At 43.0% G+C, this 17,563-nt stretch overlaps 2 protein-coding genes across 8 annotated transcripts in view; one reads left to right on the top strand and one right to left on the bottom strand.

The window, feature by feature from the left end:
- The first annotated feature begins 1,069 nt into the window (after positions 1-1,069).
- LOC308481957 (sodium-dependent neutral amino acid transporter B(0)AT3-like) lies at positions 1,070-15,918 on the top strand. The gene is made up of 12 exons (XM_081014842.1): positions 1,070-1,343; positions 3,801-3,941; positions 5,593-5,730; positions 6,136-6,317; positions 7,442-7,552; positions 8,337-8,449; positions 9,571-9,699; positions 10,087-10,237; positions 11,088-11,292; positions 12,253-12,412; positions 13,838-13,994; positions 15,657-15,918. Exons 1-12 carry the CDS (start codon positions 1,145-1,147, stop codon positions 15,837-15,839), a joined length of 1,869 nt encoding a protein of 622 aa, XP_080870968.1. The 5' UTR covers positions 1,070-1,144; the 3' UTR covers positions 15,840-15,918.
- Positions 12,932-17,563, bottom strand: part of TERT (telomerase reverse transcriptase) — a gene marked incomplete at its 5' end in the record, with an annotated part of 81,648 nt that continues 77,016 nt past the window's right edge. For 3 of the 7 annotated variants that reach the window (XM_081014639.1, XM_081014631.1, XM_081014645.1), the window contains one exon: positions 12,932-13,516. Of the gene's footprint in view, positions 13,517-14,000; positions 15,034-15,551; positions 15,667-17,563 lie in introns of those variants that run through there. The other 4 variants (XM_081014634.1, XM_081014628.1, XM_081014629.1 and 1 more) reach the window with 2 other exon arrangements.

Consider the following 17,563-nt stretch of genomic DNA (forward strand, 5'->3'; position numbering starts at 1 on the left):
CAGAAGCTAGTCCTTGCACCACACTGCGCCTGTTTAGCGCAAATGTTTGCAAACTCGCTGAGCAGGAGGCTCAGTTCTGGGGTGGCTCGTGGGCCGGTTATTCTAAGCAGGGATGTTAGCTCTCCCACTGAGAAGGACTGGACTGATATGCAAGGAATTACTAGATACTTAAAGGAAGACATGAACTGTAAACTGCAAGTCAACAGCAATCCAAAACTACTAGGTTACACTGATGCTGACTCTTGGAAAGTGAGACTCTATGTGTATGATGTGGTACAAGATGGACTTGTTGAATTGGCATATTATCAAACCAAAGAAATGACAGTCAATATTCTGACCAGTCCTCGACCAAGAGACTGTTTTGAGAACCTTTGAGTTAAGATGGGACTCCCAGTGGTTCATTTATTGAGAAGGGGTTTGTGGGATAATCAGTTTCACATAACCAACATGCTTAAGTCTAATTAAGGCATGAAGGGGTTAATACCATAGAGTATGCTGTCCTGTCAGGCTTCACTATCTATTTCCCCTCAACTTGGAAGGAACTATGTAATCAAGCCTTTGTTCTCCAGTTTACTTGAGAAGCTCAGCATGTGAAGAGGTTTGAGTTGGTTGCTCCAGCTCAACTGCATGGCTCTCAGCATCCATTCTTGAGTTCCTCTACCAGTAATTTAGGAACTTCTGCCGCTTTGTAACTAAGGTGAATATTACTGCCTGTGCAACCTTTTATGAAACACATGAACCTGACCTTTGAAGAGTGTGTAAGTAAAGCATTTTTTAACTTACCAAACGTGTGGTCTTTTTCCTATGCTAGGGAAAGAGGGAACCTTTGGGAAAAGTAATACAATTTAGAGTTTGGACTGAAAGGGTTAAATTATATCTTTACTGCTTCCAAGAGGTAAGAATTTTTCTGTTAACTTCAGTGCCTCATCTCAACTCTGTAATTTGTGTGGCTGTAGGTTGCTAGGTTATTTTATCTGGATTCTTTGGTGTGATGTCGCAGATGGAAGTTCCATCCATTGTTCAGAATACCTCTTCTGCCCCCCCCCCCCTTTGCTGCTTACATGGTGAGTGAGGAGGTTCAGTTGCCTGGCTGCTACTAATATTGGAGAAATATGTGGTGAAAGGAAAAAAAGAGGTTGTAAAGATGGCAACTGATCAACCCGAAGGCAGTGTTGAAGAGTATAAAGTAAAGATGGCAACTGATCAACCCGAAAGCAGCTCTAAACACTCACAAAGGCCCAAGTGGGATAGTAAATTCCAGTACCTTTTAAGCTGTTCCGGATTTGTTGTGGGTCTTGGAAATGTGTGGCGTTTTCCATACTTGTGCCAAACCTACGGAGGAGGTAAGAGAAAACCCACCTTTTAATTGATTAGTTGTGTTCAGACTAAACTATGACACGGTCCTCTTGTTCTAAAATAATATGTGTTTGGGGTGTGCCACACCCCTCTAATCTCTGGATCCAGCAACTGTTAAAATTTAATCAATGCTTCAAATTCTTGGAATAGCCAGGCTAGCTCCCAGTTAGGTGACAGCCTGGGTGGTGGGCCATTAAGGGAGATTAAGGAGCACTATGTGAGATGTAAAAAAGCCAGAGGTGGGAACAGTGGTGGCCTAAAATGGTTCTGCAGAGGCAGCTGCAAATGTACTTAAATGTTGCTATGCTCCACCTGATGGCCTCAGCTGTGGCAGATGATAGCTAGAGGGAGGAGACTGTCACAGAAGCTGTAAAAGGGGTGGAAGTACTTTTTTTGGTGGGTTGGATAAAAAAAATAAAATTCCATTTATATCCTGCTCTTCCTCCTAAATGACAGATGGCTAAGTGCACAGAGCAAAACAACACAGAGACAGTGGGGACAATATGTCACTAATTTTTCTATTAACTTCAATGCCTCACTGCAAATCTTACGATTTGCATGCAGAGCTTAATAGTATTACTGAATGACTTACAACCCAAGCTTTAAGTCTTGTTGGGATTGTTATCCATTGTTACTGATTGATTTGATTTTACTGCATGGATTTAGTGCCTGAGTGAATCAAGTTGTTTACTTTCTCTGACTAAATGGACATGGATTTTTTAAAGTGTTTGGTTTTTTTTTATTGGCAAGAAACATGATAAAATAAATAGCCTTGCTTCTAGGCAACCGTGACAATAAGAGCCAGTGTGGTGTAGTGGTTAAGAGTGGCGGACTCATAATCTGGTGAACCGGGTTTGATTCCCCGCTCCTCCACATACAGCTGCTGGGTGACCTTAGGCTAGTCACACTTCTCTGAGGTCTCTCAGCCTCACTCAACTCAGAGTGTTTTTCTGAGGGAGGAAGGGAAAAGGAGATTGTTAGCTGCTTTGAGACTCCTTAGAGTAGTGATAAAGCGGGATATCAAATCCAAACTTTGTTTTAATAGTGGTGTTTCTGTACTTTGACTCTTAACACTGATAAATGATTTTAAGATACATATTATTCCTTGTTGAAAAATGAAGAAATTAGAAACAAGCTACTTTGTCCAAGAGCAACTTCCTTTGCAGCAACAAAGTAACTTTTTGTCAATCTTTTCTGCTTCTCAAGGAAGGCAGATAATTTAGACATAGACCAAGGGAGCTATGAACACCTGAGCTGACTCTAGCTGATTCCCCTCAAAGTTGATTTAACTTTGGTTTTAGAAAACAACACTGCCAAATCAAAAGAGACGAGGCCATTTGTTCTACCACTTTAGGAACACTAACGTGGGACAGGGTAAATGATTGGTAGGGGAGGCATAAATGCTTGATACTTTCTGAGTTTTTGAAGTATCATATGACAGAATCATAAAAGCATTGTCCAGAACGGATTATTTGCAGAGCTCCCCCCCCCCCCCACCATTCCAGAATTTTAAAAAATGAATAAAAACAAGCTATAATGTAACTGCAAAAACAGCAATTTTTTCACGACTTTCACCTTCTAGATCTTCTACAGCAGGTCTAATTTATGCAGTTTAATGTGCTTTCAATGCATGCCACAGTAAAAAAAAAAAAAAACCCCCGCTAACAATTAGTTGTATATTATTGCCTTTTTGCACAGTCCTAAGCAGGAAGAACATGATTAGCTCTATCTACAACATTTCCCTGCCCCTCATACAGTTTATATCGGAGGGGGCAATCCTGATTCAAATCCGATATCAACATCACAGCTTCCCCAATGGAGGGTGTAGTTAATAATCCTTAGCTGTAGAACCCTTGCCCCTTCATGGAACTAGATTTCTCAAGAGCCACAACTGGGAGCCATAGCAGTTAAGAAGCACCCCCAGGTTTTCTTACCTCAGTTGATCACCATATGAAAAAAACTGCTCAGTCAACTCAGTCAACTGCTACAGCTTTGTTTGCTTTACTTAATAATTATTTTACGTACAACATACGTACCTAACAGATGCTGCTGGTATGACGACAATACTAGTAGATAGTTAGAGATGGAGGAGGGCATGAGCAGTGGCATAGTGTGGGGGGGGGGGGCTGGAGCCCCGGGTGCAGAATTCTGAGGGGGCACAACCAGGCACCCACCCACCAGGCATTGGCTTCACCACCCTGGCAAAGGCAGCAAAGCAGACCAGGCCCATGGAGTACAGGCATGGATGGAGGGAGGTGGTCAAGGGGCATCCCCAGTGTGGCCTGGCCTGGCCAGACATGCCTCTGCAGGCAGCTGGCACAGCAAGGCCCTACTTGGCTGGAGGTGTGCTCCACCAGTGTCAGGGGACTTTCCTGCCCTGGGCGCCGGCAACCCACGCTATGCCACTGTTATGAGCTAACTGTGCTTAGAAATTGTGTTTCTAGGAGCATTCCTGATTCCATACATCACCACGCTTGTGTTGGGAGGCATCCCTGTATTTTTTCTTGAATTAGCTGTAGGGCAATGCTTGAAAAAAGGCACCATTCGACTCTGGTGGCGCATCTCACCTTACCTGGGAGGACTGGGTAGGTTTCTGCAATTTCCTTTACTTGTAATTATACAATCTTCTAATCATTGCTCCTTCCTGGAAAATGCATGGGCTACATGAGGGTGTGATAGCAAACCCAGTAGTGGTAGGGTAAAAGGTAAAGGACCAGTCAAAGGCGACTATGGGGTTGCAGTGCTCATCTCGCTTTCAGGCTGAGGGAGCCAGTGTTTGTCCTCAAACAGCTTTGTGGGTCATGTGGCCAGCATGACTAAACCGCTTCTGGTTCAACGGAACACCATGATGTAAACCAGAGCGCACAGAAATGCTGTTTACTTTCCCCCCACAGCGATACCTATTTATCTACTTGGCACTGGCATGCTTTCGAACAGCTAGGGTAGCAGGAGTTGGGATAGAGCAACGGGAGCTCACCCCGCTGCATGGATTTGAACCGCCGACCTTCTGATTGGCAAGTCCAAGAGGCTCAGTGGTTTAGACCACAGTGCCACCCGCTTCCCAGTAGTAGTAAACTCAGGCAGTTTCTTTTTTAGGAGGGGGCTGGTTCACTGCCCCTCAGACCTTGTGGTGGGCCAAATTGCGCGCATGTGTGTGTGCACGCACCCCGCGGAGGGGGGCTTCTCTCTCTCCTCCGGCCCCTCCCCCTGCTTTCCTACGTCCTCCGCCACTCTGCCTGCGGTTGGAAGCCAGTGGCGGTGGCAGCGCCTCTCCTTTCTGGGCCAGCTTTCTCGGGCACCAGGTGCGGGGCCAGCAGGCACACCAAGCTCCAGACAAAGCCCCGTGCCTGTCACGCTGCCCACAGTGCAGCCATGGACGGAGAGGCCAGCGGGTGGGTTTCGAGGCTTCAGATTGGCTGGCTGCTGGCACCAATCAAAGCCCAGCTCCCTTCCTCCACAAGGCGGGGAGAAGCCAAGAGGAGGGAGGCGCCTCTGCCATGGTGTGTGTGAGGGAGGGGAGGGGAGGGGGGAAAATTGCAAAAAAAATGGCACTGCCTGAACAATGAAGCCGATCCAAGCGGCGATTCCAGGACCATCTGTGGGCCAGATCCAGAGGGCAATCGGGCCTGATCGTGCCCATGGGCCTTAGTTTGCTGATAAACAGATAAACAGATAAACAGAGCCACTGGGGCAGCCTGTCCGATTTCACCACCTGAGGCAAAATGGGAATTGCCTCCCCACCCCCAGTTTGTGGTTATCACCACAGCGATAACTATTTATCTACTTGCACTGGCATGCTTTTGAACTGCTACGTTGGCAGGAGCAGGGACCGAGCAACGGGAGCTCACCCCATCTTAGGGATTTGAACCGCTGACCTTCTGATCGGCAAGCCCAAGAGGCTCAGTGGTTTAGACCACAGCGCTACCCACATCCCAGTAGTGGTAAACTCAGGCAGTTGCATGCCTATCTGTGTAGAAGATAAACAGAGCCACTCAAGGGCAACCTGTGTGATTTCACCACCTGAGGCAAAATGGGAATTGCCTCCCCCACCCCCCCACCCAGTTTGTTAACACCAACATTTAATTCACAGAGCAATGTTGTTTTCCAGACTGCCAGAGTTCAGGTAGTAATTGGATTTGATCTTTCCATTGTGTGAATCAGGCTCTTGCAATATTTACGTTAAACAGCAATTGTCTTTGTTCATGCCAGTTCTGCATGTGCTTGTATATTCCACAGGTTACAGTTCTCTGATAGTGTCCTTCCTAGTGAGTGTGTATTATAATATGCTTTTGGCCTGGATTTTGTGGTATTTTATAAACTCTTTCCGAAACCCGTTACCTTGGAGTTTCTGCCCAACAGATACCAGCAAACCAGGTGAGTTCCCAAGTCTCTTGCTGCTTTCTGTTATTAGTATCTGCTTTTCTATGTATCCTTCAACCACTGCATTAAATTGTTTGTCCAACTCTGCCACAGTCAGTAACTGTCAGACCCAGGTGTGTTCCTGCAATGCCTCCTTTGGCCCTAGCTACAGATTGGGATAAGCAAAAGCCCTACAGGTGCCCATTTTTCTGTGCTGGCTGGGGCTGATGGAAGTTCTAGTCCAAAACATCTGGATGGCACCATATTAGGAAAGTCTGTTAGAGCATGGTGTGGATAACACCAAGATTGCAGGTTCGATCTCTATATGGGACAACTGCATATTCCTGATCGTCAGGATCCTTTCCAACTCTTCTATGATTCCATCTGTTTTGATAATGCCTTCTGTGCTTGTTATTTCAGAACTTATTGAAGAATGTCACAAAAGTACACCTACTAATTATTTCTGGTATAGATACACTTTAAACATAAGCACAGATATTGGAAACAGCGGTCCGCTTCAGTGGTGGCTGGTTTTATGTTTGGCATCCTGCTGGTTAATTGTGTACATTTCTACAGTACGAGGAATTGAATCGACTGGAAAGGTGAGCAGGGATTATTACCAGACACCTGTATTTCACTGACCTGGTCCTTACTGAGGTGGTAAAGCCATCTTTGCACTGCACCACGTGAGACAGAAGGCAGCTCACATGAACGAATGTTCTGTCATATTTTTAAAAGGCACCTGCCCATTGAAAACTAATACGTCTGCGAGGAGGCTAGGTTATAATCCATATGCAGGAGGTATTTTTTTTCATGTGTTTGATCAGCAATACGTAAAGCAAATGAGAAACAAAATAATGGATTAATTAGCTATAAAGTGCAACTATGAGGAACACATGTGTTCCCATTAGACTGCAGGGCTAAAGCACCTTGGGATGGAATAGCAGTTTAGATGGCCTGACTCGGACTGTGTCATAAAACGTCATAATGAATAGTCAGTTGAATAATATATTGCTTCTTTGGGCAAATATGTTGAGCTTTTTGGCTACCATATGCCCTTACATTTTAACTTTTAGACATTATTTTCGGAGAACGAATCCCAGTTATGTCCAGGAAAATCTGGATGTATGGATAAACCCAGCATTCTCTGGTGACTTTATGCACCTAATAAGGACCTACAGTGTTGGTCCTTAAGGTGTCACAAGGTGTTTTCTACCTTTTTTCTCTGCAACATAGAAAAAATGCATGCTTGCCTTTTTAATTAGTATCTTACTTCTCATCCAAAGAGTTCAAGCTACTCTCTCTTTCCTCTTGCACACAATCTGCTCACAATCTTTCAGTCAGTTGGACTGGAGAATTGTCTCAAGGTCACCAGTGAGCTTCATGGCCGTAGGCACCAACTTAGACAAAATGTTGGGAGGGGGCCCCCACTGCCTGCACTTCCCCCACCTCCCTGCACTTCTGTGGAGCACACCTCCACAGGTTTCCTCAGTTCTAGTCTGCCATGTTAACCACTGCTGCACCACACTGGATGGCACCATTATGTGGTGATTTACACACATGCATGAGCTTCTGCAAACCACCCTAAACAAAAACAGTTTATCACTGAGTTGGATTCAGGTGCAACTGTTCAGTAATTTTGTGTGCACAGTATCTGTTTCATGGTATTGCCTTAACCTCTTCCTGACACTCACTTTTTTCTTCTCTGCTTTGCTCTTCCTCTTAGGCAATATATTTTACAGCCCCATGTTCTTTCCTAATTCTAACATTATTCCTAATTTATGGACTGACTCTCCCAGGAGCTGTTCATGGATTACTCTACTTCATGACTCCTAATGCAAGTATTTATTCAATTGATCCTTGGTGTTCCAGATGATGTACGGAAAGTCTGACTTGGTCTTTTAGAGGTGGCTTTGAACTTTGAACTTTCCTCCATGCTGCTTCTTTGTTTACCACTTAATACTAGTTGGGATCCACACATATTCTGGCAATTGTACTTTGTTAACTCCCTCTAGAATCTATGAAGAACAGAAACATGTGTAAAAATGCCCTTTTCTAGAACTTACAAATATAGGCAACCCTGGGTCAAATCTTATTTTTCAGCAGACAGGGCAGAACTACACTTCATTGTGCAAGCATGGGGTGTCCCAGTTCTGCATTTGACTTGTAGTGCTGGGGCGAATGCAGAGATGGAGAGATGCATTTGCAGAGGAAGCCAGTGGGCAGCTACTTAATCCTCCCTATGCCCACCAGTTCTTCCCTACAAATGCTCCCCTGGGCTGCTTTTTGTTTCTCCATCTGGCAGGGTCCAAGACTGGAAGATGCACAAGTGAAGGTAAAAGCACTCTAGTGAGCATTTGTAAGGGACTATCGCCAAACATGGAAAGAGTTAAGCTCTCTCTCCTACACACTGATTCTCCGCCTCCAACTAGTGCCCAGCAGGCAGTTTGTGAAACACTTGTTTGCCAGTATAATGCATTGTTCTGTTCTGAATTTGTTGAATTCAGAAAACACACTAATTTTCCCCTGCTTGTCAGGAAGGCCTGTATCAGTGAAATATACACAAGAATTATGAGACTAATAATGTGTTTAGCCCTGAGCTCTCTCTGTCTCTCTCACAGCTCAAGAAGATCAACAATCCACGTGCCTGGCTTGATGCAGCCACCCAGATCTTTTCCTCTCTTTCTTTAGGATTTGGGGGACTCATAGCATATTCAAGCTACAACCCGTCAATGTAGGTATAATCTTGCAGTTTTGTTAGCTTTCGCTCACAATGTGGAGAGGAGCTGTTTGACGCAGTCAAATAAACTTCTATGAGATAGCACCTCAGTGATCTCTGGAGACAAGACTCAATTCTCATTCAGCCCACACTGGAGCCCAGGAAAAGCGGATGGCTCTGTTCTCTTGATGTTTCCCTGTGTGAGCAACCCAAAGATGCTCTCTATTGTTCTTTCTGCAATGCCAGTGCTGGGCAAAGTTCAGCTACGTTTGAGATGCAATAATGAGAAGTCGAGTGACTGAGGCGGCTGCATGCTCTCAGTATAACTTATGCCTTAAGGTTCCTGTGAGAATAAAACAGCATAACTTGCTTGTATGCTACCTTGGAATCCTTTGGAGAAAAGTGAGCTCTAAATGTGATAAATGTATAATATCTGGGCCCTCTCCAGTCCCAGAATGATGAGAGATTTCAGGGATTCCAGTGCATGCACCAGGGCTGGTTTCTGTTGAATGAGATCTGAAGAGTCTTACTGACATTTCTGTATCAAAAGGCTTTAGTTATACAAATATACAGCATCAACACTCAGATGGATCCTCCTCCTCCAGTAGATTTCTAGAACCCCCAGTGCCATTTCATTGGATCTTCACAGAGGGTTAGTCAGGCCTTGTCTTTTTCAGACTCTGTTCTAGGGCTGCCTGCTTATTTTCTCTTTCCCACACACAAAAATTGAGGACAATTTTTTTTGTAATTATTGGTAGGTTTTAAACATATTTTTTTTACATGTTTATAGTTTTCATTCAACCATGTTTAATTGTATTTCAATGAATTTTCTCTCTCTAGTGGTTCATGTTTTTAAACTGTAAGCTGCTTTGAGTCCTGTCAGCGAATAAAGAAATTAATAATAATAACAATGACAAAACCAACATATTTCAGTAGTGCCTTCAGCTATTTAGTTTCTGCGACAACATGCCATCTGTCAATTGCTTTGTTTTACTGTTCTGGGATTGAAAATATTCAGTGAAGAATAGAGTACAAGTACTTCAAATAAAATAATAAATGTATAACATTAGAAGTTACAGACTCGGTGTTGTCCTTTGTAACATTTAATCGGGTTGTTATGTACTTGTTTTTCCTAGTAATGACTGTGAACTGGATGCTGTCATGATAGCAGCAATAAACTCTTTGACTTCTTTGTTTGCATCAATCCCAATTTTTTCGATTCTGGGGTTCAAAGCAACAGTGGCCTATGAAGAATGCTTGGAAAGGTGAGCCATTTAAGTTTCACAGTTAGGAACCAATTTAAGGTGTTGGTCCAAGTTCACAATTTTTGTTTTTCATTGTCTAGAATTTTGTGTCATCCCCCCCCCTTTAAACCAGTTTAGGGGACCCCAGAGGGCAGAATTAAAATAAGATTGTAGCATAGAACACAAAGTATACAATCCTGCATATTCCATGTGCATATTCATTAAATCAGGTATACAGGCAACTTCCTGTTTGTATGGGGGTTGCGTTCCTGGTCCCAGCGCACGTCAGTGGTTGTGCATAAACCCGTTTGGCCCCTGGCCTGCCCCTATTTGAAGCAAATTGCTGTTGTTTTTCTTAGGGACTATGGCAATGCAAATAATTCGTATCATTCCTGACTTTACTGACAGAAATGTTAAAAGCATCACCAAGGCATTCAGGAAAGACAACATCACTGTAGACAGCAGCGCATTTTGGCTCAGTTATTTGAATGGAACAGATATCAATAAACTGGCATCTCTCAAACTGGCAAATTGTGATCTCCAGTATTTTCTTGATAAGGTATTGTACTTGCATTGCATGAATGAATGGGGCTTCCTTCTCTGGTCACATTCCATGGAGGCTTCTGCAGCTTCCACTGCATTTTTCTGTAGTTTCTCTGCTGGACCTCTGCCATGCTGCAAGGGGGTCACAGCCCTCGGTCTTCATCTACCGTTGATGTGATGGCCCAGGCAGGAAATTCTTTTAGAAGAGCTGTGTTTAGCTCTTTGGCTTCATACAAGCTGCTCTGTCTCTGGTAAACTAGCATGTTACTCTACCCAGATGTATGAGTGCAGAGAGACCACAAGTTGTTTGCCTGGTTACCTCCGAAGAAACACAATCTACCACCCCCCCTACAACTACAGTTACTGGGGTGTTCTATGGCCACTTTATTTAGCCACAAATACTTGCACACAGAAGATGGGGCTCAGGGTACCCACCAAAACTCTAGTCCAGCTTGAGAAGTTTCCCCTTATAATTCTGCAGAGACACACAGAAACCATATCTGTGTCTGCACGTATGAGCACTAAAAGAGCCACAGAAAGCAACCTGCGAGCTTAGGTGGCTGCTTTTATTATTTTATTACCTTTCCTTCACCCTTAGCTCCCAGGGCAAGTGACAACGATTTAAAATGCAACACTAAAAACAGATTACAGCAACTTAATACCACTAAAACATGGTGAGTCCCAAAAATGCACATCTCAGGTGTCAAGGGTCCAAGTCAAGATAAGAACTTGTCATCGGTAATGACTGTATCTTATTCCAGATGATGGCTAAATGTTGAGTAATACAACATTTTGCCTCTGCATTAGAATAAATGACATTTAGAAATCAATCTGTCAGATTTTACCATTATTTGTGAATTTTGCAGAGTGTTTCTGGAACCGGCTTGTCCTTTATTGTGTTCACTGAAATCGTCATTAAGATGCCTGGATCAAACACTTGGGCGATTCTGTTTTTTCTCATGCTGTTCAGTCTTGGTGTATCTTCCATTTTTGGACTCATTCAAAGTATCTTGACGCCTCTCACAGAATCTCCCATTGTGTCTAGATACATATGCAAGGAGGCTATATGTGGTAAGGCATCTTCCTCAAATCCTTTTCTTTGCTGTTAACCATGCTCAAGATTAATATGGTTCAAAGTGCTTCTTGTACATTATTTCAGCTATTGTAAATAACAGTAGCTTAATACTATCTCTGTATTGCAGATGGGGGCTGAGATAGGGTTCGTGGGCATGACAGTATTTCAATGGAATATCCTGGCTCATTGCTCATTCTCTTAGCTGCTACTGTTGTTTCAAGATATGTTATTTCCAGATTCATTAACCTCCCCAGGGAGGTTTGGCTGGCACTTTAATTATACATCTTTAAGTGTCAGGCAAATAAAGTTCCTCTTCAACCAGGCCTTGGGAGAGAGAGAGCCAGTGTGGTGTAGTGGTTAAGAGTCTCGTAATCTGGGGAACCGGGTTCGCGTCTCCGCTCCTCCACATGCAGCTGCTGGGTGACCTTGGTCCAGTCACACTTCTTTGAAGTCTCTCAGCCCCACTCACCTCACAGAGTGTTTGTTGTGGGGGAGGAAGGGAAAGGAGAATGTTAGCCGCTTTGAGACTCCTTAAAAGTGAGTGAAAGGCGGGATATCAAATCCAAACTCTTCTTCTTCTTCTTCTTCTTCTATGGCCTTTTAAATGTGTTTGTGTGAGCGGGGGTGATTGTTTTGTTTTTGTTCTATTTATTATGTGCTTTTATCCTGTATTTTTATCTTGTGAACTGCCCTGATATCTCCGAAGGGCACTATATAAATTAATAAACAGTAATAACAACAATAACAATACTCTGGTGAGCAGAAACTGTACAGTCTTAATGATGCCACATTGCACTCATTAACCATTAAGGATAGGTGAGTGGCAAAACTTGGGTGTTTGGCAAGAACGGAACAGACATGTTGGGATTGATTATAAACGCACATGTAAACACCAATGGTTAGGTTTTCTTTTATTTCATTTGTGTTAATTGACTAATGAATGTTGTTGTCTGTAGGTTTAATATGCCTTACTGCCTTTCTGCTGGGCCTGCTTTTTGCTCTGAGATCAGGAAACTACTGGCTTGAGATGTTTGATGCCTTTGGGGGAACCATGCCTTTGCTAGTCATTGCTTTCTTTGAAGTGATGGGTGTTGCATTTCTTTATGGAATGAAAAGGTATGGCTATGTTTCTTCGTATATGTATCTGGATAAGCAACTCAAGGCAGATGAACACATGAGGCTGTGTTCATCACTAAGCATTTCTATTGAGAAATGAACACGCTATGGAGAAGCTAGGCAATCCACCTACATCTTGTGATGCAAATCAGGATTTTTTAGTGATGGAGTGCCTTGCCCCCCACTTACATGGAAACTAACTCTAATGCTTGAAGAGGGTTTACAAGGTAAACTGGTGTCTAATCTGGACTGCTTCAGACTGCTTTAGTGAGTTGTGTTTCAAAACTGAATACTCATCCATCAGGGGAGCCGTTATGTTTAATATGAGGGGCATTCAGTCTGAAGAGGTACAGTCGCCAACAGCCATTGCTATTTGAAGTGGTATGGCCCAGGACCCAGATTTACCAGCACCCCTCATCATAGGGATCATGAGAAGCAAGCCCGTTGATAAGCTGGTGAGATGTGACACTTCCATTTCCCTCCTTTATCCTGTGAAAACAACACTCTAAGCAACAAACCTTTATTTAGTCTATTTATTTAGAAAAGCATTTCTGTACCGCCAAAAAAAACACTGGGGTGATGCGCAACATTAACATAAAATACAATTGCAAACAGTACAAATAATTGTGGAAGTGGCTGGCTAAACAAAACATTAAAGAGCAATGAAGATCTGATTTTTAAGCAAAGCAGGAAAGTCAGAAGTGAGGGTGTCTGCCAGATCTGTTCCTGGCCTAGGTGCAGCAAGTGATACCTTTTTATTGTATTTGAAGTATAATCACATGTCTCCCTGCTCAGAAATAAATTCCATTGCATACAGTGGGAATAAGATCCCAGCTAAGGTTTGCAGCCTTATGCATAATTTGCCGATATACACCCCACAAGTTGCAATAGGATAAAGGTTTCCTATCTGTTGTGTTTAATTTATTTGTACAAACGATCATTTGATGGGGGGGGGGGGGTTGTGTGCATGTGGCCTACTTAACAGCCCAAGCAACTGCCAGGGAGGATAGATCTCTATTTGAGAGAGTCCTTGATTTGAAAATCCCTCTGGTTTAAAAGATTAAGAACCCTAGGCAGGGAGAGCAGGGGCTTCAAAGTTAACACCTGGAAAGGAGATGGAACAGGCTAGCTGTTCAGTCTTCCCCACTATAGAGACATGTAATACATTTCTATTTCAGTCACAAAAATCATTTCTAAAATAGCACATAAACGTTTTACGCAAACGTTTTACGCAAGCCTGAATCCTCTTTTGTTTGCATTTCCCTCTTTTGAGTGATGCTTATGTAGCTGCTCTACTTGTTCAAGTGATGAGCAGGCATGCGGTCAGAGGAGAAACAGAAGTTTAGCTGGCTTCATTTTTAATAAGGTTACATGCAAGTGAATTGTCCACAGATCCCTCACTAAATATATCCATTTCATTAACAGATTCAGTGCAGATGTGGAAAAGATGATAGGAAGACCACTAAAATCCTATTGGAAGGCAATGTGGTTATTTTTCTCGCCAGGGACAATGCTCCTAATTTTTTTCTTCTATGTACTTGTTGAGCCACCATCAAGCTACAATACTTGGAACCCAAATTATGTAAGTTACCTTTATACAAGTCATTACTAGTCTTTCCCTAATTTGCATTCATGGGGGGGGGGGATTGAGCTCTCACTCCAATCTTGCTGCTACTCCTGAATCTCAATTCAACTCCTGAATTGATAAAGATGCTCTGCTTAAGCACAGAATTCCTGGGCTATCACCGATGGTTCACTAGGGCTTACAGGGGGTCCTGCAGCTAATTAACCTCACCAGATTTTTAATGCTGGATTTTTTTAGATATGCTGTAAGCCACCCAGAGTGGCCGGGGAAACCCAGTAAGATGGGTGGGGTATAAATAATAGAATTATAAATTATTAAGTATAATCAACTGAGGATGCTTTATGTTGGCCTTTTTATTTAATGTGCTGCCTCTTTTGTTTCAGCCGCACATTTAATAAATGGTTTTACATTTTGATTTTATTACTCTGCTGTAAGCTGCTCTAAGAGCATTCCTGAAGAGCAACTTAAAAGCAGGTTGAATAAACAGACATCCTTTTCACACCAAGCCCAAAGATGCCATCAGTCATATACTACAGCCCACCAAGGGCTGGACAGTGATCCTGGCTCTTGCCATCTAGGACACCAAGCTAAAACAGGCTTTACAGAACCCTACATGCCTGCTGGGCTGTTTTCTTCTTTGTGGGGCACAGGAGGTGTGTGTCTGCTGTACGTGTAGTGAGCCAGCAAACTTGCGTATGAACCTATTACAAGATGGTATTGCCTGGAGAAAGACAGTCAGGGTGTGTATCCACAGTAGTGGACAGAGGAGGAATGACCACTGGGGTTGGGACGCAGAAAGGAGTGCCATAGCGCACCTGTAGCAGCAAACATGCTTTTTCTGTACAGTAGGTGCTATAACTCTCTAATGGTTTGACTTTACCCACAAAGGCACATTCTTCCACTTTCTCCCAAGACAGATGGATGCCATGTGGTTCCTAGTCAACCATGCAGACACTGACCAGTCCCAGATCTGTTCAGCTTCATGAGTTTTCAGATGATCAGCCTTGATGATAACTGTTTGCTATCAAGTCCCAGCCTACATAAAAGCAGAGAGATTTTACCGTTCTGTGTGACAGGAGTGAGCGTTCATAAAAACAGTGTTTTTTGTTACACACAACACACCACTAGCACAATGGGGCTTTCCCCCCCTCTCCTCCTCCCATGGCATCCCAAAATTTGCTCCAGAGCAGGCACCCCCAAACTCAGCCCTCCATATGTTTTGGGACTACAGTTCCCATCACCCCTGGCCACTCGTCCTGTTATCTAGGAATGATGGGAGTTGTAGTCCCAAAACATCTGGAGGGCCGAGTTTGGAGATGCTTGCACCAGAGGGTTTGGGAAATCCCTAGAAGGTATTTAGGAGGTGCACCAGTGGAGAGGAGGAGGAGTACATCCCATCATGTGAGGAGACATCCTTGTGCTGATGAAGCCATAGTCTTAGCCCTACACTGCATGCAACTTAGGAGTCTTCCCTTTCCCTTTTGGAATAATGCCAACCTTTGCTTAGCTCCCACTTTGAAGTATTAACAAGCTGTAATTCCTGTCCTCACTTACCTGGGAGCAACCCATATAACCTGATGGGATTTACTTCTGTGTAAACGCATAGAAGATGATGCTGTTCAGTGTGGCTTTCATGCAATACATTTGTTTCTCCCAAAGGTACATTTTCCTGCAAAAGAGTCAAAAAAGTATCCTCCCTGGGCTGTCATCATCTCTGAGATGCTTGAAACTGTACCATGCTTGATGATCCCTTTTGGAGCCATTTATCAACTTTGGAGAATTGTGTTGAAAAAGAAACTGCTACAAATAATACATCCAGACACCAGCACTGGTAGCACCTGATCTTAACTTTTGTTTCAGCGATCTGGTCACCCTTGTTTCCCCCATCCTATCCTGACCAATAAAAAAACCCACACATGTATCCTCAAATTTAAGGTATTCACTCAGTAAGAATGTAGGGATTTCTACCTAAAACCATTTTCTAAATAAATGCATCTTTATATATAACATTTAGGAATGTTCATAATGCATAACACATAAATTATCTAGTTAGTCTTACTATGCCAACTATATAAGGCAGGTCCACATTCTTATACCTATATTGCAGGTGTGGGGGCTGAAACTGAAAGAAAGTGCTTTGCCTAAGGCCATTCGGTGCATGAGATTTAGAAAGGGGAAAACTGCTAGGGGCTGATTACAAAATGATGATATTATAAGTGGACACCCTCCAAAACATAAGTAGACAGAACATGGTAATTCCACAGTAAGGATCTTTTCAGGCACTACCCTTATGACAGATTGAGATATATAAATAACAACTGGAATTTAGATGACACAATCCATTAAGGCACAAGTTGTATTTTCTAAATTGGAGATCTGAGTCTTACCAAGTAAATGGGCTATTACCAAGAAAGATACAACAACTGTTTTGGCTGAAAGGCCATGTGCAGTACAATAATAGTCTTGATTTCTCAGCAAGGTTTAAGGAAAACCACATGGTTCTGGCAGCCACAATTACAAAATAATGTGCTACCGAGTTTTTAAAACAGAAGTCACATTTTTAAAAGCAGTTTACAAGGCTTAGTGAACGGAACACAGAAACTTGCAGCCATAGATCACTTTTTAGGCAAGATACCAGAATAGGCATCTCACCATTGTTGGATTACAGACAAATATATTTCCCCCTGACAGTTCCAGGTTAGGTGAATTTTTTACACGGTAAAAAATAGAACTAAAAATGGAGCATATCCCATTACTTACTTTGCTGATAAAATACTTTGAAAACGTCACTTTGAGCTCATGTATTCATGACACTAAGCGTACTTTCAGGCACCAAATTACTACATTTTTCCTGCTTTGGGATACAGGAGGTTGACTTAGCTATTTATTCCTTTTTCTTTTTTAAAGGAAAAATAAATCGGTTTACCTATAATAGCTCCGCATCTATCAATCCAGAATGGCTTTGAAATCTTCATATAGTGGTGGTTCTGTTACTTCCTTCAGGAGCTGTACAGAAGCTTCTGGAATTTGCCGGAGCAACTGTATTTCACCTGAAAAGATGAATGCTAAAATCAACCAATCGCTGCTCCGATAGACAAATCATTCCAAACAGGGTTATTGGGTGGTCCACAGGCTGTCTTTTAAAATGAGGGCGGCCATTTTTTGCCAATGCAATGCCTCTGGGCTGCATGGCACATTGACACACCCCATCCCTGCACTCCCAAGGACATTTTGAAACTGCACGTGATGGGGAGCAGGCTTCCTAGCTGCTTCAAGCACCCCCCCCCCTCCTGTGGTTTCCAGTATTTGGAACCAGTGCTGCCTCCCACAGTGGAGGGAGAGCAATAGTCATAACGGCTAGTACCCATCTCCTTCCCCATGAATTATTCTAATCCTCTTTTAAAGCCAACCAACTTAGTGACCATCACTGCCTCCTGGGAGAGAAAGTTTTGTAGTTTGACCATAAACTTGCCCATCTCTAATATATATAAAAAGGAATTATATGGCTATTTAAAAATAGTTCAATGCACTTGAGAATCTCAAATACGTATAACAGATTATTATTA

Source organism: Podarcis pityusensis, assembly GCF_964106645.2.
Source record: "Podarcis pityusensis genome assembly, chromosome: 7".
NCBI lineage: Eukaryota > Metazoa > Chordata > Lepidosauria > Squamata > Lacertidae > Podarcis > Podarcis pityusensis.

Excerpts from the sequence above, each read along its gene's own strand:
- LOC308481957 (XM_081014842.1), top strand. The coding sequence starts at position 1,145 with ATGGCAACTGATCAACCCGAAGGCAGTGTTGAAGAGTATAAAGTAAAG. Across the intron at positions 7,553-8,336 it reads TCTACTTCATGACTCCTAAT|CTCAAGAAGATCAACAATCC; the intron begins GCAAGTATTTAT and ends TCTCTCTCACAG. Across the intron at positions 11,293-12,252 it reads ATGCAAGGAGGCTATATGTG|GTTTAATATGCCTTACTGCC; the intron begins GTAAGGCATCTT and ends TGTTGTCTGTAG.